At 40.3% G+C, this 26367-nt stretch overlaps 1 protein-coding gene across 1 annotated transcript; it reads left to right on the top strand.

Annotated features, from left to right (window-relative positions):
* On the top strand, positions 1–26008 carry HPGDS (hematopoietic prostaglandin D synthase). Its single transcript, XM_035539019.2, has 6 exons — positions 1–92; positions 11008–11148; positions 20129–20221; positions 21586–21695; positions 24961–25059; positions 25601–26008. The coding sequence occupies exons 2-6, from the start codon at positions 11016–11018 to the stop codon at positions 25763–25765; spliced, it is 600 nt and encodes a 199-aa protein (XP_035394912.1). The 5' UTR covers positions 1–92; positions 11008–11015; the 3' UTR covers positions 25766–26008.
* The last annotated feature ends 359 nt before the right edge of the window (positions 26009–26367 follow it).

Genomic DNA, 26367 nt, shown 5'->3' on the forward strand with positions numbered 1-26367 from the left:
AATAAACAGTATATATGAGCCTTTTCCACAGAGATCAGCACTCAGAGAGGCTCCTGTGCACTGAGGAAGAGACCACATAGCACTGCACCAAAGTGAGTTCTGTTTCAGCTTTCCTTACCGCAAGAATTTGACTTCTCTTCTTTCCCCTTTCTTCTAATCTTATTCTGCCCTCCTTAGGGCTGCTTCTATACCAGCTGCATGGTGCTTGTTTTTGACAAATATTTCTACTTGTATAGCAAGTACTGAAATTATTTCATTTTTACAGTTTTGTTAAATTTATTCAGTGTAACTGACTACAGCTGCTGGCACCGTGAAGGATAACCACAAGCTTTACACATCGTCTGCAAGTGTAACTCAGCTGCCCCATTTACATACCTTTTTTTGCTGCTTACAGGCATTTTAAGCTCCCTGCTCTGCTTTAGACATCTGTACAATCACATGCACTCCTACAAGCAGAATTCAGAAGTTTCTTTTCTAGAGGCAAAGAAGCAAATTACTGGTGTGTTGTAAAAGTAAGCCCCCACTTCTCACCAGTAGCTGATACTATCAGTATTGAGCTGCTTTGATACTCTGGGTATTTGTCAGATATATCTAAAGAAAAGGCAGCAAAAAGCTGATGTGGGGAAGCTCCTGAGGTTCTGCAGTGGGCTTCCAGTAAACAAAAACACTTTACAGCAACATTCTATTACACATGAAGACTGACATATGCACTCACTTACATAACCAAACCAAATCTAGGCTAATGTCAGAGAAATTAGATAAACATTAAGAAGCACTAACCAATTCCTCCAGGTCATTTTTATGCACTGTTCTGTCCATTTTCCCAATTCCTGTCTGTCCGCTGGTTCACCAGTGGATTAACGTATTCTCATCCTAATTCTCACCATTCTTTTATAGAAGAAATCCTCCTGCATCTGCTTCTACTTGCTGCATTTTCTCCTTTCCAAAATGTATGAGTTTCGTTGTTGATTTTTATCTTTTGCTTCAAAATGATGCTCTGAATATCTATTCAGGATTTTTTTTTTTCTTTAACATCTCAATGCCTTCATTTGCCTGTGTGTATAATCTTCCTGCACATTTCTTCTGCTAAAAGCCAACCTTTATTGCTTATTTCAATATAACCAAAGAAACAAACCTTAGTTTTAAAGTATTTTTCCTGAACATCTATGATCCTTATAACTATTTTGAAATGCTAGTACTTTTACGTGCAAAAGCTGCAAAGTATGAAAGAAAAAAAAAATGGTCAGAGAGGTCTTTCAGAAGTTTGCATTTGTTTACTCTTTTGTTTTTAACCCAAAAAGAATCTACCACTCCCTAAAAATGTATACATAATGTGAAAACCCCATCTCAGCTGCACACAAACATACTAGATCTATTTGGATAGAAATTACACTGAAACTCTCTCAATTTTAACCCCCCCCCCCCCCCCCCCCCCCCCCGAAATTATACATAGGGATTCCTAGAATTCTGGTTTTGTGCAGATAATAAATGTTTCATCCTGTTGTCCTCAGTGCAGCACTCATACTCCACTGAACTCTGCTGCTCTCAGGGTTTGCTCATAAGATTTCTGGTTGCTGTTTGCCATACACAGCCTTCTATTAAGCTGTTACAAAGTAGAAACAGTTGAAGACAGTGCTCATTTTTGACCAAAATCTTACACGAGTAATTACACTAACAGCTACAGCTGGTGTTGGATTAGCAAGTGGTATGCTACGCTGCTGAAAGCTATGTGTATTCACATCTGTTGAAGACTTATTATATATGCTGTAAATCTCAAACAGGTGAATATTTTCACCCTTTTACCAGGTAGTCCAGGAGAAAAATGCAATAAAATAAATTGAATCTGCCAAATTTCACATAAATACTACACATTGTAAAGAACCTCATTTACCTATAGTTGATTTGTTAAATTTCCCATAAAATAAACTACAGCAGTGAACTGAAAAAAATTAAATGCTCTATTTGCTCCTTAGAGGTGACTATAAAGTATTGCCGGAATGACTCTGTAAAGCAAGAACATGAAATGGAACAGGAGAAAAAACAAAGACATTCAGCTAATATCAGATAGACACTTCTATGCTTTGGATCTGGGTAACAAATGGCAAAGCCATCTTGTGACACCACCTATTTTGCACCAGGTGGTATTTGTGGGGATGGGAGAGTGGACATTACAACCTTCGTCGGTTGCCATTTCTAACTTCTACCCACTGATAGATGACACTAGGATCCTTCAAATACAGTCTCATGCTGGGCTGAATTTGAGGAGGAAAAAAACAAATAAAAATATACAGAAAGTAGGATTTGAAAGGCTTCACAATTTTTCTGTAGTAAAGTTACTTGCCAACCAAAAAGAACAAATACAAGACACCAGTCTCTTTAACTGCGTGCCATAGGTAAATGAGTATTTTGTGCCAGGTCCTTCAGGCAGGCCGAGGAACCCAAAGTCATGGGCACTGTTCCAGAGCTAGACTCTGCCTATTGTATCCATGAAAAAGACTGAATTGTCTGTAAACTGTTGCCCAGTAAGTACATTCTTCTTAAGTGTAGGGACAAACAGGTTACAGATTTACACGCCAAGCAGTTCATGAATATAAGTCAAGGGATCTACCACGAGATCTAGGTGGTCCCCCAGCCTTCTGTCCAGGTGTTACTCGAGGCTGTAGGCCCACACTTCTCCTCATTGACCTTCTCAAGCAGACTGGCAGTATCCAAAGAGCACTTCAGTGGGTCCTTGGTCTCCTCCAGCTCATTCTGCTGTGAAACCAATTTCAGAATATCTGAGAAAACAGGAGATAAAAACACTGGTGCCACTAGGGATTGCGCCACCAGGCCTAGGCCAGAGGAGGAGGGCACAGGAGGCCTCATGGACAGTCCTAGATATCTCTGCAAACTGAATAAAACTGTAACAGGTTACATCCATGGTAGCTACAGGAAATGCACATTGTCCTGAAAATCTATCTAACCCTTTCTCTTTTAAGTCTGAAGTGTTCTTTAATCTCAGCTAGTTTTGGAATCACAACATGAGACAGTTAAAGAACAATGCAGTTTAGACTAGCAAAGAGAAAGAGCCGGTTTTCATATTTCCCATTGTATATATGCACATGCATGTGGCTGGGGTAGGAGGAAAAAAAAGCTCTTTTTTTTTTTTTTTTTTAACCCAGTGAAAGATACTAGGTGGTCAAGATGATTAGATGATTGTTACATAAATTATGGCGTTGGATGAGGTTGAGAGTTCAGGATGTGGACATGAAATTGTCCTGGCAAGACCAGCAGCTGCTTTTGGAGAGCTGACAAATCCACACAGCTAAGCAACTTGCAGCTATCCTTTGCTTTATAGGGATATTGCGAGAGGGTGCTGATTTATCTGAAGACTACAGAAACAGATGCAAGGCATGAACTTTACAAGAATGACTGGTGTTGACAAGAATTATGATTATTTAGGTTTTTGTTCTACCACAATATGCTTCAGGGAATTTTTAAAACATCTGATGAGGAAATAAAAGACTTAAATAGTCTCTCCTCAGAAATTATCCAGACAAAGGAGTGGCTAGGATATTTCCTGAGATTTATCCTCTTGCAATTTTATTTATCCATATCCTTTGTTCTCAGGTGTGTAATTTATTCATTTGAAGCTCATTACATCTTGGGAGGCTGTACAAAACAATTTCAGAAATTTATTTACATAAAACTAGGACCAAGTAATTATAAATCAAAAGGCTGAGGATCAAACAGAAAGCAAAATCATCACAGATGCTCAGGTCATAAACTAAAGAGCCTGGCAGATGAGGCAGGAGAAGCTGCCCTTTCCCAGGACATTTGTTGCAATACTGAGCAGATCACCATTGTGATGTCTGGCTCAGTAATGATCATGTGAAGGCACAAGATTCATAGCTGGCCACTCACAAGGAATTAAGTGTATGCTCACATACAGAACCACCCTTTCATCCAACACTTGTTTTGACTCTAACAAAAACCTAGCTTAAAATAGAATTAGGACCAAAACCTGTTTGATCCTTCCTCCTCCCACTGAGGATGATATCCCACACTAGACACTTATCCATGGCCTGCTGCAGCTAATAGAAAGAGTGTTCCCAAGGACAGTGATGGATGTAGTGGTAGGTTTGAGGGGATGAGGCATTGACAATGGAAGGAAGAGAAAAAGGTACCCTCTACATCCTAAGACAGTGCTACTTCCCTACTTTTTAACATTTTTTGTAGTAACTGTATGTGCAGTTCTACATATGGAAAGGCCTATCTTACCACACAAAAACGCCTCCCATAGAGAAGGTCAGGGAAAAACAGGAAACAGTAGCCTGGATGGATTTCTGGTTTTTGTTTTGTATGTTAGTTTGTTCGTTTGTTTCCATTTTTATCTAGGAAGGTATAACTCCTCTTTCAGGAATGTAGAAATGCAACACCTTCCCAGTTGCGTTAGTAGCAAAAAAGACAGTACTTAGCCTGGATCTGCCCATCACCACCTGTCTGCTGCCTTGTGCTGCTGAGATGCAAGCACCCCTCATTCACTTCAAAGTGAATGTGATGAACTCCAAATACTGGAGTTCATATAGTTTTGGCTGCAGTCACATGAGGAGCAGTCACTGTGAAGGCAGCTGGGAGAAAGCCAACGGACACTTGCCTCCTCCTTCAACACTGTTCCTTAGAGTGCCAGTCCATCTAAACCACTTTCACCTTGAGCTCTTGCCTTCAAAAACTTCTCAGAAAAACCATTTTCCCAATCTTCTGCTTAAACCAACACAGATAAGGCTTTCAAAAGCCCTCACGCACATAGCAGAGTCACTGAACGTATTACTAGCACTCCTCAGTAATCACGCAGCAATGCCTTAAGGACCCTTCTCATGTTAGAAGACTCATTTCCACCACAGGTTGCAAATAACCAATGCACTGGATAAAGGCATGAAAAATCTCCCTCTCCCCACCCAAAAAAAAAAAAAAAAAAAAGAAAAGTGCTTGGAGTGCTAGTAGCTCTTTGCAGCTCTGCATGTATCTAATCTTGAAAATCAAGCTAAGGCGTATCAGGCTGTAACTATTATGTTTAGGATTTGCTATTTCAAAACTCAGTCCTACATCAAATTGCATAAACATTTACTTCAGATGATTTGTGTGTTAAACAGAAGAGAGGGTGCAGTGTTTTTTTTTTTTCTTTTCTCTCCAAAGTCCAGATTGCTATCTGGCATAGAAAAAGTAGGGATCAAATTAAAAAGTTTACTTTCTATAATTGGGGTGGAGTGGGAAGAGACCATTGACATCAACTCTCTGAAAAGCAAACAGAACCAACAGCAATTATATAGAATTACTCAAAGTTTTTCATTTTGCTGTGTCAAAACAAAGACCACTGTTGAAATCTTCCATACGAAGACTTGCAAAGTCTTCCATTAATCTACCAATATTATCCGATCCTCAAAAGAGGCATGGGAATTTTCTTAGCTAAAGAAGAGTTAATAAATTAAAACTTCTTTAGGCAGAAAAAAAATAATATTGTTTTTAGTTTTCAAAGACCTAAAATCTATCTTGAGCCTTTAATATTTTTGACTCCATGTTTAAAAGCAGGTGTTCATGCTTGAGAAAAGGACTTTTGTCCGTGTTCTGAGGAAAATGAGGATTTTTCCTTTTAGCTGCATGATTAAAGAGGACCATCTAGGTTCTTCAAACAGGACTTTGAAGCTGAATATCTGCACTCTCTTTTAACTTCAGCCAAAACCCTGGGTATTTATCAGCTCACTTTTTTTTTTCAGTGCTATAGACAGAAGCTTGATAGGCTCTTTGAATTTACAGAAATAAGCAGTCTGGGGGGCCGCACAGGTCTGTGTAAGGTGGCATGGTACATTTAGGACATCACAAAAATACATAGGTGAGTAAATTTAAGAATTACCTGAAATTGCAGTACCAACCTCCTCGGTAGGAAATCCAAACTCAGGCTGTTGGATATGCATCCATTTCAGACCTACTCACCTATTTTTCAGGCCAAATTTGCACAAACTCCATGTAAAGAAACAGCAACTACTTTAAAAACAGTATTAAGGAGGAAGGAAAAATGTCCACCAAGCTGTCCAGCTTCGGTTGGGAAGACCCAACCTTCTCTATTTTGACCAGTGGCTAGTCATGGTCTCCAATTTCACCAGTGCTACCCTAAGTCATATTAGTAGAGAAATATGAAATAGAGCTCCCTCTGTGAAAAAGTACTGATAAAAACTCAAGCTGACACCTCTGTCAGCTTGTATAGTGCTTGCCTACCATACTTGTGTACTACTTGCCTACATCAATGTTCTGGCATGCGTCTTCTGTCATACTTTTATGTTATACTTATATGTTAAACATAGACCATCTAAAAGGAGTTCCTTCTCTGGGGTTTTATTAATAAGAAACCAAATGTTTACCAGTTAAACTAAAAACATTTGATTTGGAACACAGAGAAGAAACCTCTGACACAGGTGGACACTTGCCACCTAAATTTGCTTTCCACAAGGTCAATCACCCCAGACCAGCACAGGTGTTAACTTCTGCTGATTGCATGTCTTTTTCTTGCCCCAGAAGGGTCTGCTATGTCTTATTTTTACACAAGAACAACTTGTGTCAGTGCACCAGTCATGGTTCAGAGTTATTTGTACAGAGCTACCCTGCAAGGCCCTGGTTGCCCAGCCCCAAAGAGCTCCCAAGATAAACAAATATATGTACAAAGCAAAGCACCACCTCTTCCAAAAAGCTTGATTTGTAGAGGTGCACTGGAAAACCTCAACCCAACACTACTGGTCTTGCTTGCTGGAGGGAAAAAAGTTAGATGTTTTAAAAGTCTTCTAACAGTGATGGAACCAGACTGTATATATTACAGGAAAGAAAACCCTTAATTTTTCACAGTGCAGAGTACAATAAAGGGGGACTGAGGAGTACTTCCTTGCATTACTTAGAATGCTGGATTTTTGACAACAGAGATCTCTACATGAGAGTGTCTCAAGTGGGCAAAACGCATGCTGTGCAATTGTGATTTACAAGTGGACAGGGACATCTACTGTCTCTCAGGAGAGGGAAAAGTATTGCACACCTTGCAGACACTGGAACTGTTCATTTCTGTGTCCTCCAGGTTTCTTCATATAGTTTTCAATTTGGCAGTATTTTTTTTTTCCCTTTTCTGTACTAGTACTACCTGAAACTCAGCATTGTAGCTCTCAGATAATGAAAGGGTTTTCAATCACTTTGGATATACATATATATTAAATGATTTAGCTGGTCCTCACATTTCATTCCTTCACAAAAACACACCGGGAGGATGAGATAAAGGAAGATGAGGAAAAAACAACCTCATTTTCTTTCCTTTAAAATTTAGCAAAAAAAAAAAAAAAAACTATTCCGAACACAACATTTTCTTTCATTTAGAAATCTACGTAGAATTGTTTAGGAAGCACTACTCCTGACATTTCACAGTGAATACAAATAAAAAATAAAACCTACAAACACTACAAACATTTACAAAAGCATGCTTACAATAAAACTATAGAGTCCTCTAAAATGTCAAGTATTTTTGGTAAACTCCTTGTAGGGTTATTTTTTTGTTGTTATTTACAGATGGAAAAAAAAATCATAAGCTTAAATATGCATCAGCATTGCAAATATTTAATTACTTCTTAAAGCATATTTATTAGAAATTTGTTTAGCTTTGCTTTAAACATTTCAAACAATAGTTTCCACTACTTCCTTGATAGACCAAAATATTCCACAGCCTACTACAACAGCCAGAAAGACTTCCTGAAATTCTGCCAAAATTCTCTTTTCTTTACATCACCTCATTACTCCTGATTATACTCCTCTTTCTCATCTGTATATAAAATTCTCTCACAGTAAAAATTAGACTGTTTCAAGATGCTTGGCCTCCAGAAAAGCTATGCTTCATTCATCTCTAGACCAGCCTTCCTCATACCTTAAATGCTGTCCCTTCCTCTCAAAAGACCACACAAAATCGGAAGTAGAGAATAATGGAAAACACCCTCTAATCTCATCCTTTCTTCTTACACACACTTCGTAGATGTATGACCTGAACTTACTATGTGTCAGAGGTTTCAGGGAATTTTTGTTTTAAAGACTATGCCCTGTAATAAATCCGTGCACAAAGTTTGAAAACACAGTAACAAAATCACATCACTTACCTGAGGCATGCTTGAAAACTTTGGAATTGTCAAAAGGTTTCTTTTTAGAGAAAACAACAGCTAGGCTTGTAATCTGCAAGTTCTGTTTGCCAAACAGCAAATTTATTTTCTGTTAAACAACACATGTAGGAAACTAAGCATATTGTAAAATATAACTCATTTTGCCTGCAGCTTCCCTCTTTTATATGACACAAAATTAAACACTTCCTTGGCTTCAGACATAACCGCCGCAGTGTTTTTGGTATGAAGCACTTGCAGATATCTTCACTGGTAGCTCCCAGTGTCTACAATTGCTTCCTATCCTAGCTGCCAACTTTGAAACATCTCCCTTTACTGATAATCTCTTCTGACCCTGCTGTGTGCTGAAGGGGAACAGGTCTCTTTCATGGGAAATTAAGCAGTCTCCGCTGTGCTCATTTGCTGTGATTTTTTTTTCCTTTCCTACTATTTGTATGGAAAGTGGATGGTTTTACTTCTGAGGAGAAAGTGGTAAATGCAGTTTGTGCACTTCAGCATGAATGAAGTACAAGCCTTTCCCTTTTCCCTAAGCAAAGAGCCTCTCCCTCTAAAGTGAAAGCTGATGATACATCTGCCCTCAGGCATATGTTTTCCAAGGCAAGATGACTAAATAGAAGGTTGCTTCTCTTGCAAGGCCAGTTAGTAGAGCTTACTCATTAAAAAAAAAAAAATATATATATATATATAGTTCCCTTTCCTTACTGGTAGTTCCAGTACGCTTCGTTGGGTTAAAAACTGGCTGGATAGCCGGGCCCAAAGAGTTGTGGTGAATGGAGTCAAATCCAGTTGGAGGCCAGTCACTAGTGGAGTCCCCCAGGGCTCAGTACTGGGGCCAGTCCTCTTTAATATCTTTATCGATGGTCTAGATGAGGGGATTGAGTGCACCCTCAGTAAGTTTGCAGATGACACCAAGTTAGGTGCGTGTGTTGATCTGCTCGAGGGTAGGAAGGCTCTGCAGGAGGATCTGGACAGGCTGGACTGATGGGCTGAGGCCAACTGTATGAAGTTCAACAAGGCCAAGTGCCAGGTCCTGCACCTGGGGCACAACAACCCCAAGCAGAGCTACAGGCTGGGAGATGAGTGGTTAGAAAGCTGCCTGGCAGAGGAGGACCTGGGAGTACTGGTTGATAGGCAGCTGAATATGAGCCAGCAGTGTGCTCAGGTGGCCAAGAAGGCCAACAGCATCCTGGCTTGTATAAGAAGCAGTGCGGCCAGCAGGTCTAGGGAAGTGATTGTCCCCCTGTACTCGGCTCTGGTGAGGCCGTACCTCGAGTACTGTGTTCAGTTTTGGGCCCCTCGCTACAAGAAGGACATGGAGGTGCTCAAGAGAGTCCGGAGAAGGGCAACGAAGCTGGTGAGGGGTCTGGAGAACAAGGCTTACGAGGAGCGGCTGAGGGAGCTGGGATTGTTCAGCCGGGAGAAGAGGAGGCTCAGGGGCGACCTTATCGCTCTCTATAGGTACCTTAAAGGAGGCTGTAGCAAGGTAGGGGTTGGTCTATTCTCCCATGTGCCTGGTGACAGGACGAGGGGGAATGGGCTAAAGTTGCGCCAGGGGAGGTTTAGGTTGGATATTAGGAAGAACTGAAATGGTTGTTAGGCATTGGAATGGGCTGCCCAGGGAAGTGGTTGAGTCACCATCCCTGGAGGTCTTTAAGAGATGTTTATATGCTGAACTTAGTGATATGGTTTAGTGGAGGTCTTGTTAGTGTTAGGTCAGAGGTTGGACTGGGTGATCTTGGAGGTCTCTTCCAACCTAGACGATTCTGTGATTCCCTTTCCTTATTGGTGCAATGCAAATTGTCTGCATTGCATGCTTTATTAATAACACTATGAACTTCATGTACATAAAAAGGATGATAAATAACATGCAAGATCTACTTTAATACTGAAACATTCTCAATGAGAAAGACTTTTGCATTAGGGGTGGATGTGGGTTCTTTTAGCCAATACATTCAAGTCTCAGCTGAGCTCAGCTGACTCTCATATTAAAGTGCTATGTGCACAGAGTTTCAAAGCTTATTCTTGGTTTAAAGAGGCCTTATGTGTTCACCTTTCCTACATAATCCTTGTTGTACAATCCAGCTGATGAGTATTTTCTCTTGTTGCTTCTTACACTGAGAAATACATTGAACCTTCCCGCAACATGACTCCAAACAAGAACTGAAGGAAGAAAATCACTTGAAACCTAATGAAGTCATTTCAAGCCTTCTTTTGGGTTCTGTACAAGGACTTGTAAGAATTTGATGTGGTTTTCTCAGAATAACAGTGTATACTAGCTGCCATAGCAAATTTTGTTTCTAAAATAACTCATGTCAGTTGCCTATGCAAATAGGGTAATAATAGTTAATGAGCCAAATTTCAACACTTTGCCAATTCTTTTGACTTTGTCTTGAATGAAGATCTCCATAAGCACTAGAGGCTGAGCAGGGCAACCTTGAACAAAATTACTACACAAGAAAGGAGCTATTTTCTGTTACACTATATGATTTTAGATGTGCACTCTGAGAAACACTTTAGAAATGGCCTGAGTTTGAAGTCACAACAGAAGTAAGTGTAGGCTGAGTTCTTCATACCACTGAAATAACAAGCCATATTTCTGGAGCTATCTAAGGAGCAACTGCAGGTTGAACTGTAGTTGCCCTTGTCTGAATATTGTGGCTGACAACTGCAGAGCAAAGTGACTAACGCAGTGATTGCAAATTACAACACACCATAGCTTAGCGTAATATGTCCATTGCATTGTAGGAGCATGTTTCACAAACAAACACAGTGTTTCGGTAAAAGGGAGTTCAGTTGCTCATGTTTAAAGTAACCTGGTGACTTCCCTTCCAAGGACCCAGCATGCCCCACTACAAGCTGACATATTTCAATCTGAGAGGAAGAGCAGAAATCAGCCGCTACCTGTTTGCCTATTCAGGCAAGAAGTACGAAGATCACAGGATAGAAGCAGCAGACTGGCCCAAAATCAAACCAAGTAAGTAGCATAGATTCTTGTATCTAAAGCTCCACTATAAATGATATGAAAATGCAACTGGGGAGGTACCTATGTGTTTCATGACCAGAGAGACATGTTCAACTCTTAGCTTCTATGAAAGATATGCGAATTTTATTGCATGGATTCAAGATAGCCAAAATGTCATTCCTGATGTTCAGACCTAAATCTTCAAGCAATCTAAAATGAATGACCTGCTGTCATCCAGATGGGCTGTTACTCCCGATCAATTCAGTTCAGCTTTTGCCAGCCTAAAGCAGACCAAATACATGCTAATCTTCCTGAGTACTATAGAGGATTTGGTCTCAAAAACCACACTGCAGCCTTCACCCCAGTTTTACAAAGCCAAGTTGGAAAAGAATTGCCAAGAGGGACACTCCCTTGTAATGAGAAAGGTCTTCAAAGAAGGAAAGAGATGAGAGAAAATGAAAGAAATCAGATGACTTAATGAGGAGGGAAAAAAAAGGGGGATCAAAAGAGGTATGACGGTATTGTTGTTCCCAAGAACAGCACAGCCCTATAAAGCCTTCTGAGAGCACACTGCAGGCTACCATGTTCTGTTCCATGTTTTTTTTTTTTAACTAAAGAAGCCTCCTTTGAACCTGGGTGTTATTTCTGCTCGTTATATTAACCTCAGTCCAAATGAAGCCAAGCTTGAGTTGGGAGACCAGGTAGACGAAATCAGAAATATTTGTGCCTTCGTTTTGTGGAGTTGTCGCATGCTTTGTATACAGGCTATGAAGCTTTAAACATCCAGGAGGAAGAATAGCACCTTAAATTTGGGGAAAATGCACAACTAATGCACAATGTGATTTGCATTAATTAATTTCTTAGTAGGTTTTGACGCCCTTTAATAAGTCCAGTCAGCAGGATACCTGATTCTTGTAGGGTGCAATTAAATTCAGCCCTTTCCCAAAATGTTCTCAGTGACTTGAACGACAAATATGCAGCACTTGCTGTTCTCCTGCAGCAGTTGAAGTAAACTGTGATCTTCAAATCTAGAATACATTGACTAACAACCCACAAATTGGAGTTTAAGCTAAACAGTGGAAAGGAGGCTATTTTCAGTTAGAGATGACTGACTTTGGAAACCTTTTCTTTGAGCTTAAAGCTTGCTGACCATGTGGTATAGCCTTTCTCTCTCTCCCTCTCCACTCAGGGAAGTGAAACAGAAGCTAGAGGAAAGACTGAGAATTCAGATGAATTGAGGAAAAAATCTTATTTTTGACCTTTTTCATATTTAGCTATGCACATATTCAGATGCACACAGCAACTTATGTTCTGAAACAAAGTTCAGAGAATATTAGCAATGTGTAAAGCCAGTATCCAAAATGTTAGAATATAAATAAGACAAATTAAAAAGACAAAGCATAGATAGTGACTTAAAGGCTACAGAAGTATTCATATCTTAGGAAAAGTTATTCAAACAGTAGGTCTATTAGCCAAGGTCAAGGTGTTGCATCTCTAATTGAATATTTATGATATCCCTAGAGTCTGAGCCGGCACAAGAAATAATGCAGGAAAATTCTTCCTGTGCACAATTCTTCAGTGTTCATAGCATGAACCTCCCTCTGAAGTGTTACATATACCATTCACTACAGTGTATGCCCAGCTGAAACACCATTATCACCAGAACACTAGGAGGAGAGGCACCTTAGAAATCCTAAGTCATACTGTCTGCAGCTCTATCTGCTGCTTTAATGAATGATTGTAAAGTCATTTATCCTTTGGATGTCTTGGTTTCTCTTTCTGTGATATGAAAAAATTGTTAGAAGATTTACTAAGGGTTAATTAAGATTTCTCATTTTTCCTGCATAATGGCCTTTCATAACAGCCTCTGTTGTGACTGAAGCCTGGATGAAATTCCACAGTAGATGAGAAATTCAGTACAATGATTTCCAAGGACATGCTACTGCTCTCTGATTAAGGAAACCATCTGTGCAAAATTTATTCTGGTTTAGAAATTTCAGGCTTTGCTTTCAGTCAGTCAGTGGATGGGAACTGGAATGGATCATGCTAATTGACGAGGAAAACTTTCAAATGTCAAGAAATAGTTAGAGTTATTCCTGAAAGTGCTAATACATCTCATACCTGGATGCTATACTTCTGCCTCTGTGAGACTCACCGAGTCCTAGTTCAAGCACCTATGTAATGGAGGCCTTAGCCACCAGTGGTGACTGCTTTGCAGACAGTTTACAAGAGATTCAACTAAAATAAGAGTTAAGACATCTTGCTCTTGCAAAATGATGTAGCATTGCTAAGGAAATTGCCTGGAGACCAAAAAGCTGATGACTACCACGTCCTCCTCCTCTGTGGAGCAATTGTTACTCACAGTAATTCCAGACAAACTAATCTTCCCCAAGCAAATCATTAAGCAAAACTCTGCATAAATGGTAGCAAACAGTGTGTTAAGGCAAACAGCCTTTCACTTTACGAGATCAATGGTCACTGCCCTGGTATGTCCACAGGTACCTGAACACTGTCTATATGTCATGACTTAGCATGAGAAACAATTGCCTCTCAGCTACATTGTGTAGGGTTTGTGTGTTTTAACATGACAATAACATTTCATATGGCAGATGAAACCCTTCACTGTAAGGCAAACAAGCCACTTGCAATCCCTATTACCTTAATTTTCAAAATGTGCCTCAGCTCCCTCCATGGAGGAGTGGATTGAAGAGGGAATGGCCATCAGAAAAAAAAAAACACCAGTCCTCAGGAAAGCAAGTTACAGGAACTTTGCCAAAAATTTTCAATTGCTACTGTGTTCAACACTAAGTATGAAATGAGGGGATCCCTCCAATCCACTGAGTACATGCAGGTGTAGTTCACTCTGCTGATGGATTTTCTCACTGTCGTCATTTCTAGTCTAGAGATGACTTCTTATGAAGCTCAGGTATATTTTTTCCCATTCTGCCTGCATTGTGTCTGCTCCCATAAGAACACACATTAAATTAGCAGATTCTAGTCAATCTCAGCCTGGTGAAAACAAAAAGGGTGCTAAAACAGTAAGGGAAATTACAGCTACATTTGATGCAACTGCAGCTAAAATAATAGCAATTTGGTACACCACTTATTTTGCAGCCCACAAAAATCATTAAAATTTGCCCAATTTATTGAACATTGAGGTTAAGAAATAACACAGTCAAACTGCTATGCATGTTTGCATTCAATAAAGTATGTTTGCATTTACCCACTTGTCCTTTGGTAGATCTAGAACCGTTTTAGACTGCAGAGCCTGCAAGTACAAGGACAGCCTTTTCATGATTCAAAGGAACAAATCAAATTCTTTGACTTTCTCTAAGAGCACTAGGAGTTGTCTGCATAGAGGAGAGTTTGCTTCATCAGTTACCAAGAAATTAAAGTAAGGTTTCACAACAAACACCACCCTCCCACCCAAATCACCATCCCATATAAGTTAGAAAATACTGCCACTCTTCTGAGGAAGAGACTTCACTATTTCTTAGTTTTTCTGTAAAATTGAAAGGAAGATAGAAAATGCCTGCATTGAGATTAATGTGCAGTAAGTTCATTTAGAAAGCAGACTTGCAGCTGCTGCAAGTCTAATATTGGACTGGACAGAAGAGTGTGATGTTTTTGTTGTTTGTTTTGGCATTTTCAAGTGGCTCTCCCCAGCAAGCTGGTCCTTTTAGCTTCTTCAGGCAAATAAGTAACTCCTTGCTCCTAGAAATACTCTCTCACTTGATTTTGTTTACACCCAAGTGGTAGGAGTTTATTTTGCAGGGGAGAGGTTTTATGTTTATGTTAATTTTATGTTTTATAAAATTAAAAACATATGTTATTTGGCTTATAAGCTCTAGAATAATTTTTTCTGTATCTCAACATTTTTTGCTTTTCCTGCTGTTACGAATCAGATAGTCTTTCTTTGTTAAATTTCCATTTCAGGCAAAATTTGTCTTTTTTATATGAATAAGTTTAAGAAAGCTAATATGCAAGTAGTAGTGTTGATCAGCTTTATTACATAATTTAATAAATAAATAAATAAGCATACTTGAATCTCGAACAGCAACTTTACATGACTTGTTGCTCTATATAAAGTCAATTGTCAAAATAAGTAAGCAAACATTTTTTTACATTTCCTTTTGAGCAGACTGACTTGAATGTACCACATTTAAACTGCAGTCCATTCAAGATCTATGCACGATCACATAATAGGTGCTCTCAAGATCTGTATTATCACATAACAGACTCCTCACAAAGAAGCGCCATTGCACTGACACAAGACATGATAAAGCAGAGAATCCCCTGCAATGGTGCACAGTTAGTTAGCATCCCCTTGAGATACTGGGCTAGCGTGCAGGAACAGCCACTGCTCTGTGCCTCATTCAAGGAATTTGAAGTAATGGCGATTATGCAGACTTTATAGTCATAGCAAAGGATGCTTTAATTGTACTAATAGTTGTAAACATCCCATAAACTGCTTAGGGTGTGGAATGGTTCTTGAAAGGTCATCAGGAAACTTGACAGACTAATTGTACTGAAAATATTTCCAACCTAATAAGTGAATCTTTAGGCATACCTGGCAGCAGACAAGAATTTCGTGAGGGAGCACCCGTCCTGTTTTCCTGAATGACTTGCTGCTACATAACTCTAGCTAAAATGGTACACCAATAACTAGCATTGGGTAAAAGGTAGGGCACAGCAGTGTCTTCCAATGGAAATCTGAGCTGTAATAGCTACACTACTAAAGCTGGACAGAGGTTGGAGCAGAGTACCACTCTGGTCCTACATCTCTAGAAGTTATGGATGCTGGATGTCTCCAACTCCAGTCCGACCACTTCCCAGGAGCCTTGCTCCTCTGCCAGCCTTACAAAAGGTAAATCTTTCCTATGTTTCTATTGGAAGATGCAAAGTATCTGATGTGTTTTTCATGATCCAATTTAAATATTAATGGAAAGGAAAAGAAATAATGGTTAGTTTTCAATGCAAATGAGAATCTATTTCAAAGACACTGTAGTTAGAAGCATAGCTTTGACATTTATTTTCCCCCATTTTTGACCAATCCAGATACCTTACTATGACATCAATCTCAACTGCTTGATTACACCGCTAACACCATAAAAAAAAATGATTAAAATATCCTGTTCTGTACAAGAAAGAAAAATAACCAAATCACATTTTGAAGACACAAGAAGGGAAATATCATATTCCATTTACCATCTGTTATGCTTTAAAGACTTCATTGCTTAGTAATGATAACAATATATCCACTGCCTCTTAAACCCCTCCCCCCCCAAAAAAAAGCTCCATTATCCCATTATAAATCAAACACTAATAATTGCTTTTGGATATTTAAAACCCATGGGACAATGTGCAGTAAAATCTACTCTGATTTATTAATTTTATACTGCATTATGAGTCATGTAAGTATGAATATTTCTACTGCACACAAAGCAATAGCTGTATTGGTGTATTTTTAATTTTAGAAATCAGGGTGTTTTTTTTCTAGGAAAGGATAACCAGATCCTAATGTAAACAGATCAACAGTGAGAAGAGGCATTAATGATGTGTTCAGGGAGGGCATAGAAAATTCCTAGAATTCTGTGGGCTACCAGAAAAATAAAATAATCCAGAAATGGCCAAATCTCTGAGAAGAAGCACACAAAAGATCACTGCCACACTGCCACCCAGCTGCCTTTTGCACCTTCACCCATGTTCCTCAACTGTCAAAAAGATGCTTCATTTCCTTTTGCTGTCATCAAGCAAGCAAACAAGCTGGCTTTCATTTTCCTTCTAATGAGCAACAGAGTAAAAAGCCAGTTGAAGCTGTAGCTGTTCGACTTCCCCTCCGTGTGTAAACTCAGTGGAAAACAGTCTGTTCGGTTCCTGGATTAAGCAATTTCAGTTTCCCAACCTGAACTGTCATTGCTGTGTTTTGACAGCTATTGCTACAGTGGCTAGCTTAGTCATGTTGACCTAGTCAAATTTGCTTCAGACCAGCAGCACTCTGACTGGGGCCATTTAAATCCTTCAGGGTACCCTTCAATGCTCCTGAGCTGGCTATACTTCATGTATTACCCTCTCACCAAGCTCAGCCTTGTTTTGGTCTGGGGTGTTTGGAAGACCACTGCAAGCAGACAGTGCTGGCAGTGACATACTCACTTAGCCACTCTACTCACATGTGCTTGAAAGATGTGCTGGTATCCAACATGAACAAATATTTCACGTCTCCATGGCTTTGGACACACTGGTGCCCAGGGCATTCTGCACTGTAAGTCCACAGCGCAGAACCAAAGCCTCTCTCATTTTCACCACCAGAGATATTTTTGGTTTAGCATGCTGGGATGCTCTTTTCCTGTCTGGATTCTCAGTGAAGCAATATGCGGATTGGCCAAGACCTTGCTGCTCTCTGGATGATAAACATCTGAAGTCTTCTATGCAACAAGTCAATTGTTGTTTCAATAACAACAAGCATTGCATGTTTTGTCGCTGGGATAAAGCAGTTAATTCTCTTTGAGCTCTCTTGCTTCTGCTAGTCATCAGCATTGAAATTTATACTGGCCTCACAGTGCGCTGAACTTGGGGAAAAAAAAAAAAAGGTACTCTGCTCAGATGCAGAAAAAATGCACACAGGAATCCTGGACATTTTGTGCAGCTGCTAAATTAATTTTGCAGATATAGATTTGACATTTAAGTTCTCATACCTAACGTGACTTTCACATATTGCATGCTAAACCACAGAGCCATGTGGCAACTTTATTATTTTTGTAAACAGGTCACAATTGCATCAGGCTTAATTTTTCTCCTTTCATTATTAATCTGCTTTTGAAGAAAGAGTGTTCCAAATCACTCACCATGAGATCCCATACAATCTGGGGTGCACTTTCTTAGCATGGGGGGAATAGGAAAAGCAGAGACGTCAGTAGCATTCATGGAAAGCAGGTGTACATCTAATAGGCAGCTGAGCTGAGCTACCTGCAGAGCAACAAAAAATTAAATCACTAAACACACTGAGTTGAACTGTTCCTCCATTTCCCATAGCTTATGTTAATAAGGAGTCCGATCCAAGCCGTATCTAAAATGATAATTAAAACAAATTACCTGAGGGAACAGCATGGAGCTGGGACAGGAGAGGGTCAGGCTGGGTGTTAGGGAAAGGTTCTGCACCCAGAGGGTGGTCGGGCACTGGGACAGGCTCCCCAGGGCAGTGGTCACAGCACCGAGCCTGATGGAATTCAAGAAGCATTTGGACAATGCTCTCAGACACGTGGTCTGATTTTTGGTGGTCCTCTGGGGACCCAGGATTTGGACTCAATGAACCTTGTGGGTACTTTCCAACTCAGGATTTTCTATGATTCCATGATTCACAGGAAGAATGTATATGCAAAGACTGGAGCAATTTAGACTGCTTTTAGAAAATCTAGTTAAGCAATGCACACAGAGTTTTTTTGTAGATCAGGCTCATTAAGAACTAAATCCTGGAATAGCAGTGGCATTCCAGCAGTCCCATAAAGACAGTTTTCCTGGGTTTGAAAACACCTTGCACCTTTCCAAAAGCCCATGTTCTCACTTTTCCATTACCAACTTTTTATATTGCAAGCCAGTCTTAAGATGAGCACGCATCTTATTTACAAAAAGTGTAATGAAGATGAAGACCAGATACAAAGCATTTGGCTCAATTGATCAGCACTTGCAATCCCAGACACCAAACTTATAATATAACATCCTTTGAAACAGAGAGATTTAAAATTCTGCTGGGGAACAGCTGCAGGTTCCCACAAGTGGATTCTCACCACCCTAAAGGAGACAATTTCACATTGCTTTGCATGTGATGACATTCAGGGAAGCCCTGTACCTACAGTGCAATCAGAGAAATCTCCCACCCCATCAGACAACTCTGCTGGCATTCCTAAATTTCAAGCTAACAAAGACTTTTGTAGTGACCAGAATAGGTGAGGGAACCAGAATAGATGTCTAGAGTGTGTTCCCTCCATGCTAGACATGATTTATTGGACCTTGAATTCTCTGCCACGTATCATATTGATGACCCCTGTAGTCACCTACCTCTCAATTTTTCCAGCTTTCCATGTACTTCCCAGCTTCAGCTTTGCTCCAAGGTTCCAGCGCCATTTGATAGCATGCTGGCCAAAATGTAGCACAACAGCAGCCCAAGTTATCACATACATTATATTACTAAATTAATGGCTCAAAAATAAGATTTATTTCTTATATCAAACTCTTACACATATCCATCATGCCTGCTTAGTTTGCCTTTCTCTATCTTTAATGTCTGGAGGCTTTTTCCCCATAACTGAGTTTTTATTTTGAATGCAAGCCAAGTAAAGTAGATTTTAATATCTTCTTAGTATTTGTGGTTCAGTGTGAGATTTGTATTTGTTTCTCGGTGAGATAAGCTTTCACACCATCTGTGTTGGAGAACTGTCACGTGAAATGACTCATCACAAGATAAGTTCAGAAATACAGATACTTCTCTGAATCACTGCTGTTGAATTTAAATCAACAGCAAGCAAAAAAGCAACTTGGTAGTGTTGGCCCAATCTTGTTATTTCATAGCTCAGCTGGATCCTGCACTACAAAATCTTCAGTAGTGCTTTGCCTAACCTTGACAGTCACTCTCCTGGGAAAGAGAAAGCAGGGAAGAAAAAGAAAAATAAGCCTCTACTGAAAAGTCTCCCTGCATAAAGAATTCAGGATATCTAGGGGCACATTCAGGCTTCGGAGCAGGAGGATAGGAAATAAGAAATGCAATACTTGATTTCTACACTACAGCTGCCTTCTTGCATTGTGATCTGGTTACCTCCTTAACCTTACTTTTCTTCTTTTTAGACCATGTCTATAACATCTCCCTACAGAAATACTGTGAAACTCTTAAGTGCTCTAATAATGCTTTCCCTCCAAGGGTGAGAATGGTAAAAGTGCAACTGTTACAGACTCCCACTGTTAAGGGCTGTGATTAAATTTTATTTTTCCTCTCTCCAAGCTATCCCATTTGGAAAAATCCCTATTCTGGAAGTAGACGGAGTTATCATTCACCAGAGCCTGGCGATAGCAAGATACCTTGCCAGAGAATCAGGTAACATATTTGACAAATTTTTTGCCCTGTTCTGCACCAGCCTTTCATGTTTTGGAAAAAATACATCCAATCACAGCAAAAACAGAAGCAAACAGCTTGACAAGCCCAACCAGGCAGAAGGATTTCTGCAGGACACTGGAGCTGTATGACAGAATTTAGAGCCACTCAAATGTCAAATAGAGAATAAAAAAACAAACAAACAAAAAGCACGGTTCAAAGTAACAGTCTGCAGCATAAAGTGCTATGATGTTCAGTTGAAGTCACTTGGCAGAGCTTTGTATTTGCACCATAGTTATGTACATTTAGAGGAAAACTCACAGATAATCCCCCTTTACATCTGAGTTTCCCTCTACATTAAATGCCTGGGCTTTGGTCTGACTTCCCCAGTGAACCAGCTTTATTCTCCTGTCTCTGCATGACAGAAAACCTGTACCTGTGACTCCGTATGGCTTTCAGGGTAGTTTTCCACACAGCTAAACTTTGAGCTGTCGTGCTAACCAGGAAACACCAGAGTGAGGAACCTTTGAAAGCACTAGAGATTATAACAGCCAGCAGACAGAGCGCTCTGAAGCAGATTTAGGCAACTATTCTGTGCTGGCAGAGAGATTAGATCAGATGGTGACTTCACTCATCTTTAAATACTACATGCTATGAAAGCACTCAACCGGCTAGATCAAGTGATATAAGACTCTTTAGTAACGTAAGTAATCAAAGAGAGTAGTCAGGGCTTGCTTTAGGTCAGCTAGCTGTCATTCAGACTCATCTGCAAAACTAGTCTGTCTGAAGGCAGATGTGTTGGTGGTGTGCTGAACGTCAGCAAACTGAAGACGGGCTGGGAAGTGAGTGCTATCTTACTTTTTTTTTTTTTTTTAAAGTATTCTCAGTAAAGAGAGACAACCTGCCTTTCAAAATGTTTCCAAAATATCCCGTGTTTTCCATCTGAGGAAACAGGGAGAAGCACCCAGCACTATTCTCCAAAACGCTAGCACGACTTATTTTCACACATCTAGCAATACCATTGCTGCCAATTTCCTCCGTCTCTGATATGATCTACTACTTGCAAGGGAAGAGAATGACGAGCTTCCATGTGGTAATATGAGGCAGTGAAAAATGATGGGAAAGTCTTCTTTCCACCCACACCACCTCCCTGCCAGTCTCCTATCAGGATGCTGATCTGGAACCGTGCTCCTTTTTGCGCTCCTTTTACAGTCAGAAGTTCCCACTTAAACATTCCCCTGATGGCTTTTCCCATCCGACTGCAACAGAAGCATCCCTCTGGAAAATCCAGACCATGCTGCTTACGTGTCAGTGCAAAAAATAGATGATGCTGCTGTAACTTCCCTTCTTATGCTTGCTTCACACAGGGCTGGCAGGTCAGACTCCCGTGGAACAGGCCCTGGCTGATGCTATTGTGGACACCATCGATGATTTCATGACACTTTTCCCATGGGCAGAGAAAAATCAGGAGGTGAAAGTAAGACAATCGCTAATTTAAACAAAGATACCACTTAAGCCACAAATGTGTCAAAGCCACATACGTGTTCCTAGGCAGCTCCTCTGGAAAAACAGAGGCATGCCAACCCTTGGGTCCATCACCTCAGCTCACCCCAACAAAGCTGAGCTGGAGAACATCTGTGGTTCTTCCTCAAGAGTAACCAAGCCAAGGTCTTCTGCTCCCACCTCCTCCTCCTCCACCTGATTTTCACTCCCAGTGGAAGCAGTGATAGGTCATCATTAGCCTCCCCTCCCTGGTTCACCTTAAACTGAGGATGCCAGTTTAAGGTGAACCAGGGAGGGGAGGCTGATGAGCACTTTGATATATATATATGTATATATATATATATATATGTATATATCTATCAATGTGTGTGTGTGTATATACATGCACATCAAAATGCTCTTCAGAGGGGCAAGACAGGACACTCCCATTCCAGCCAGCACTGTACTACCTGTATCCTGTCACAGACTAAGCTGAAATCTACTTCTGCTAACTCCGCAGGACTAACAGCTCCATCCCATCTACATTTTTTATTTCTACATCTTGATTTCTTCTTGACATTTAGCTAGTATCAGTCTTCAGTAACTGCAGCTGCCAGGGACAAATGTTTTTTAATTACCAGAGTAGCGTAAAGCAGTGGGTGCTGCTGAAAAGGTGAGGCTCGTGCCCTCACATCCCTCACTGTCACCACAACCGTGCTCTTCAGACCTTCTAGGCCCCGCCACTGTCCTCTCTGGTGCTTCTGCAAATACCAATGTCAAGGGTAATGCATGGCCATGGATACTTTAACACAGTCACAGGCAAGTCTTACAGCACTTGGGGTTTTTGGTATCTGTTTCTCTCGCTATATTCACTCACCATAACTGCAAATGCAAGCCTGCAGATTTGTTGCTCAAGCGACAGGGCGATGGATGAGTTAACTCCAGTGTTGCACTGGTTATGCACAGCTCTGACCCCAGCAGACCACCTGACCCTTTTAGAAAAGTGGTGTAACAGCACACATAACCATTAACCACCAATGCAGCCACCTCCCTCCAAACATTTCAGACTGAGTGGGATATTGTATTATAGAAAGCGTGAAAGATAAAATGCTGAAAAAAAATAAATCGATGAAATTATATGACAGCTCTGAAATCTTGCAGAAGGAAAATGCATGTGGAAGTTTTAGTATTCAAAAATACCAATTACTTCATCGCCTAGTGACTTCTTGAAGTTTGCTAATACAGGGAGGGAAGCTTTGACTCATGACTTTAAAGCAACAGAGGAACAGCCACACTACTGCTAACGGAGCAGGGCAGAAGCACGGCTGCCACAGAGCTGCTGTCCTGGTGTTCTGTCACGGGGAAGCTCTTGGCTGTGCCCCAGCTCGTCCCAAAGCATTGCTCCCAAACACAGGCCCAGATCACACCACCACCACTGAATGCAGAAGGGAGGAGAGGTCACAGGCAACCCTCGTGTGCCTGAGTGCACGTATGCTGCGAGGGTGTGTGTGGGGGGGGCAAAGATGATGTAAAACCTTGCTGTTCTGTGTGTTTCTGGTATTTCTGGCACTATTAATGGTTCTCCCTTTCTCCTCCTGGGTCCATTGCCACCACCTTGTGGTGGAAGTGCAGAGTACCGGAGACTTGTGAGCTAAAAAAATTTAAGTAACTTATTTAAGTAACTTACACATGGCAAAGGAGAAAAGTCAGAAAATTTCCCTCTGTGACAGGAGGAACACCTTTCTTTCTGACACAATTTGAGTGATGTGTTATCGTACCTATCCAGTAACAAGAAAAAAAGAAAGAAAATGAAAACCAGGCAAAGTGAACATAGGTGGAAGGTGGAACAGATCACTGCCTTACTGACTACAAGATATAATACAGTGTAATAATATAGTCTTACATACCCACACATATTTTTGCAGGAGGTGGTTGTACTTAAAAAAAAAAAAAAAAGCTACAGCACAGGCTACAGCTACGACATTTCTGGACTGCAAACTTCTGGCTGTTACTTGCAGTAACAGCACTCAGTTACCGAGCTCTAAGACAGCATAAAGAGATGCCAAGACTTCAATCTGGTCTGCAGAAATAGTGGTTGTATTCCAGCCAGCATCTAGTCTGCTGCCTTTTCTAATTTTTATTCTTTCTTCATTAACCTGAATTTCAAAGCTGTTGAAATAACTCTGTTACTATACAGCAGTGCTTATTTAACCAATGTTGAGTGCATTCCTCCAAGAATAAGTCAAATATTAACTGCACAAACTGTACCACAGAGCAGACCAGATGATCACAGCAGATTGCAATCTCACTGGTTTCCATGCAGGTGGCCAGAGAAAAAGAGAAATCCTTCCTTCTCCCAGGGAAACAGTTAACTCTTTATGAGCGGCCTCAAAACTTTCTGCTAGGGGAAACAGCAGAGAAACACCACTGCTCAGTCTTATCCTGCATCCACTAACATGCAAATAAGGCAGGTACCCTTCAATACAGACCTTAGCCTTCAATACCACATATTTTAAGCAACCCAAATCTCGTTGTGTGGACAAAAATGGAGAATAACCCACTAACATAAATGATCAAAGATAAATCCAGCAAAAGCTCAAAAACCCGGTTGCATGCTTCACGTAAGAAGGTCTGGCAAAGACAAATAACTGGCCGAGATTTGACTGACAGCAGGAAAGACTTGGTTATGGGATTCTGGAAATTTGATAGCCTGTATAAGAAAAAAGCCCGTGAACTTCAGTCCCCAAAAGTCCAGCTTTATAGCTCAATTCTTCACAGATCTAGCGCAGAGCTCCTGCCCTGTTACTATGTGTAGACAAGTAGCATCACCATACATTGCCCCGTGGGAGCACTCAGCATCTTGCCCTTAGCATTAAGGGAGCAATGGGCTTGTCCCATGGCTCACCAAGTCAGAGCCTGGGTGTTGGGGCATCTAACACGCTTCACAGGTAATTACTTCAGTTTTCCTAAGCTATACAGTGCCCATTTGCTCATACTCAACTGACATTACACCTACCTCTGCTTTTATTTATCTAAATAACTGCTATGTCTGCTTTATTAATCCTTACTTGAATGTTAACACATTACTTCCTCCAAAGAGAAACGGGGAATACTTTAACATTTGGGCCAGACCAAATGATTCCACTGTCACCTTTTCCAGTTTTCTCTGTCCATCTCTCTCACAAGAAAGCCCCAAGAATTCAATTTTGCTGGCTGCTGTGCTTACCCATTGACGTGCACGTGCTTTGTTCTTCCCTCAGCAACAAGCATTTAATGACATCCTCACCAACAAAGCACCTGAGTTATTGAAAGATTTGGATACTTTCCTGGGGGATAACAAATGGCTGGTGGGGAAATCTGTAAGTATTATTTTTATTTCTTCCTTTCCAACCAGACTGCCAGTAAAATGCCAATTGTTGGCTATTGCTGAATTTCTGCATTTTACTCCATCCCATGGTATCTTCTAAAAAAATATATTTTTCTTACTGATACACAATTGGTTGCTTAATTGCAAAGTGAATTTTGCCCATACCTTTAGAAAAGGCAAAGCAGGACAGATTTGCATTTGCCAAACCAGTTTCCATGTTGACACAAAACTTTTTAAATGCCTTTGTACTAGTTAATAGAGATATGAGTTTAGAATTCTGCTTAGAGTCACTGCTCAATTTAATATATAAAAATAAGAAAAAAATCAAGTACTTTCTACAAATATTAACTAATTTTTATTTGTTAAGCTTTGCATTGTATCTAATTACTAGCTCTGTAGCCATAAACTTAAAGAAAAAAAGCTCAAAACAGATCAATTCATGCTTCATTTTTGTAGTTTGCAGAGACTATTAGTAGTCCCAGCTTTTGAGATTACCAATTAAAACTAACTGCGTTCTCCCCCCTTTCCACCAGGTAACATGGGCCGATTTCTATTGGGATGTATGCAGTACAACACTTCTGTCCTGCAAACCTGACCTGGCAGACAAGTACCCCAGGCTTTTGGCTCTCAGGGACAGAGTGCAAGCACTTCCTGCTATTGCAGCCTGGATCCAGAAGAGACCAAAGACGATAATGTAAATCAGTTGTCCAGTAGAAAAACAAATTAATGTTTTGATTAAAACACTGCAAGCATCTTAAGTTATTAATTTTAGAATCATTTGAATTAATTTCATATGGGTATGCAATTCCAAATCAGAATCTATCACTTCTATTTTTGAGAGAATGCATCTAAAAAGCTGACTGAGTAGAGTAGAGCCTGAGGTAGAGGTGTAGCTCCAGCCATCTTTCCCTCACTGCTAATAAAGTGTTTCATCAATCCAATTAATGTTCTGGGGGTTCTCAAAGGGAGGAGAAATGAATTTTATTGGACAGATGTAATCTCAACAATATTTTTTTTTTTTTTTTTTGACTGTCAGTGCTGGAGGAAACCAGAATAAAGGAGAGTAGAAATGTTTGGGAGGGTTAAGGACACAGCCAATACAAAGAGGAACTACCCACTTTGTCAATAAACTTCACGCTTCTCAAACACTTGTTGTTCCTGTTACACCATTACAAACAATGCAGCTGCCCAGCTGAGCCATTGCCCACACCAGTACTAGTTCTCCAGCTGCGAAAACATTCAATTGCTCAGTATCTCTTCTAGTAAAGGCAACAAACAATGGTGGCAAGGGTGAAAACAG

Source organism: Cygnus atratus, chromosome 4 (assembly GCF_013377495.2).
Source record: "Cygnus atratus isolate AKBS03 ecotype Queensland, Australia chromosome 4, CAtr_DNAZoo_HiC_assembly, whole genome shotgun sequence".
Taxonomy (NCBI): Eukaryota; Metazoa; Chordata; class Aves; order Anseriformes; family Anatidae; genus Cygnus; species Cygnus atratus.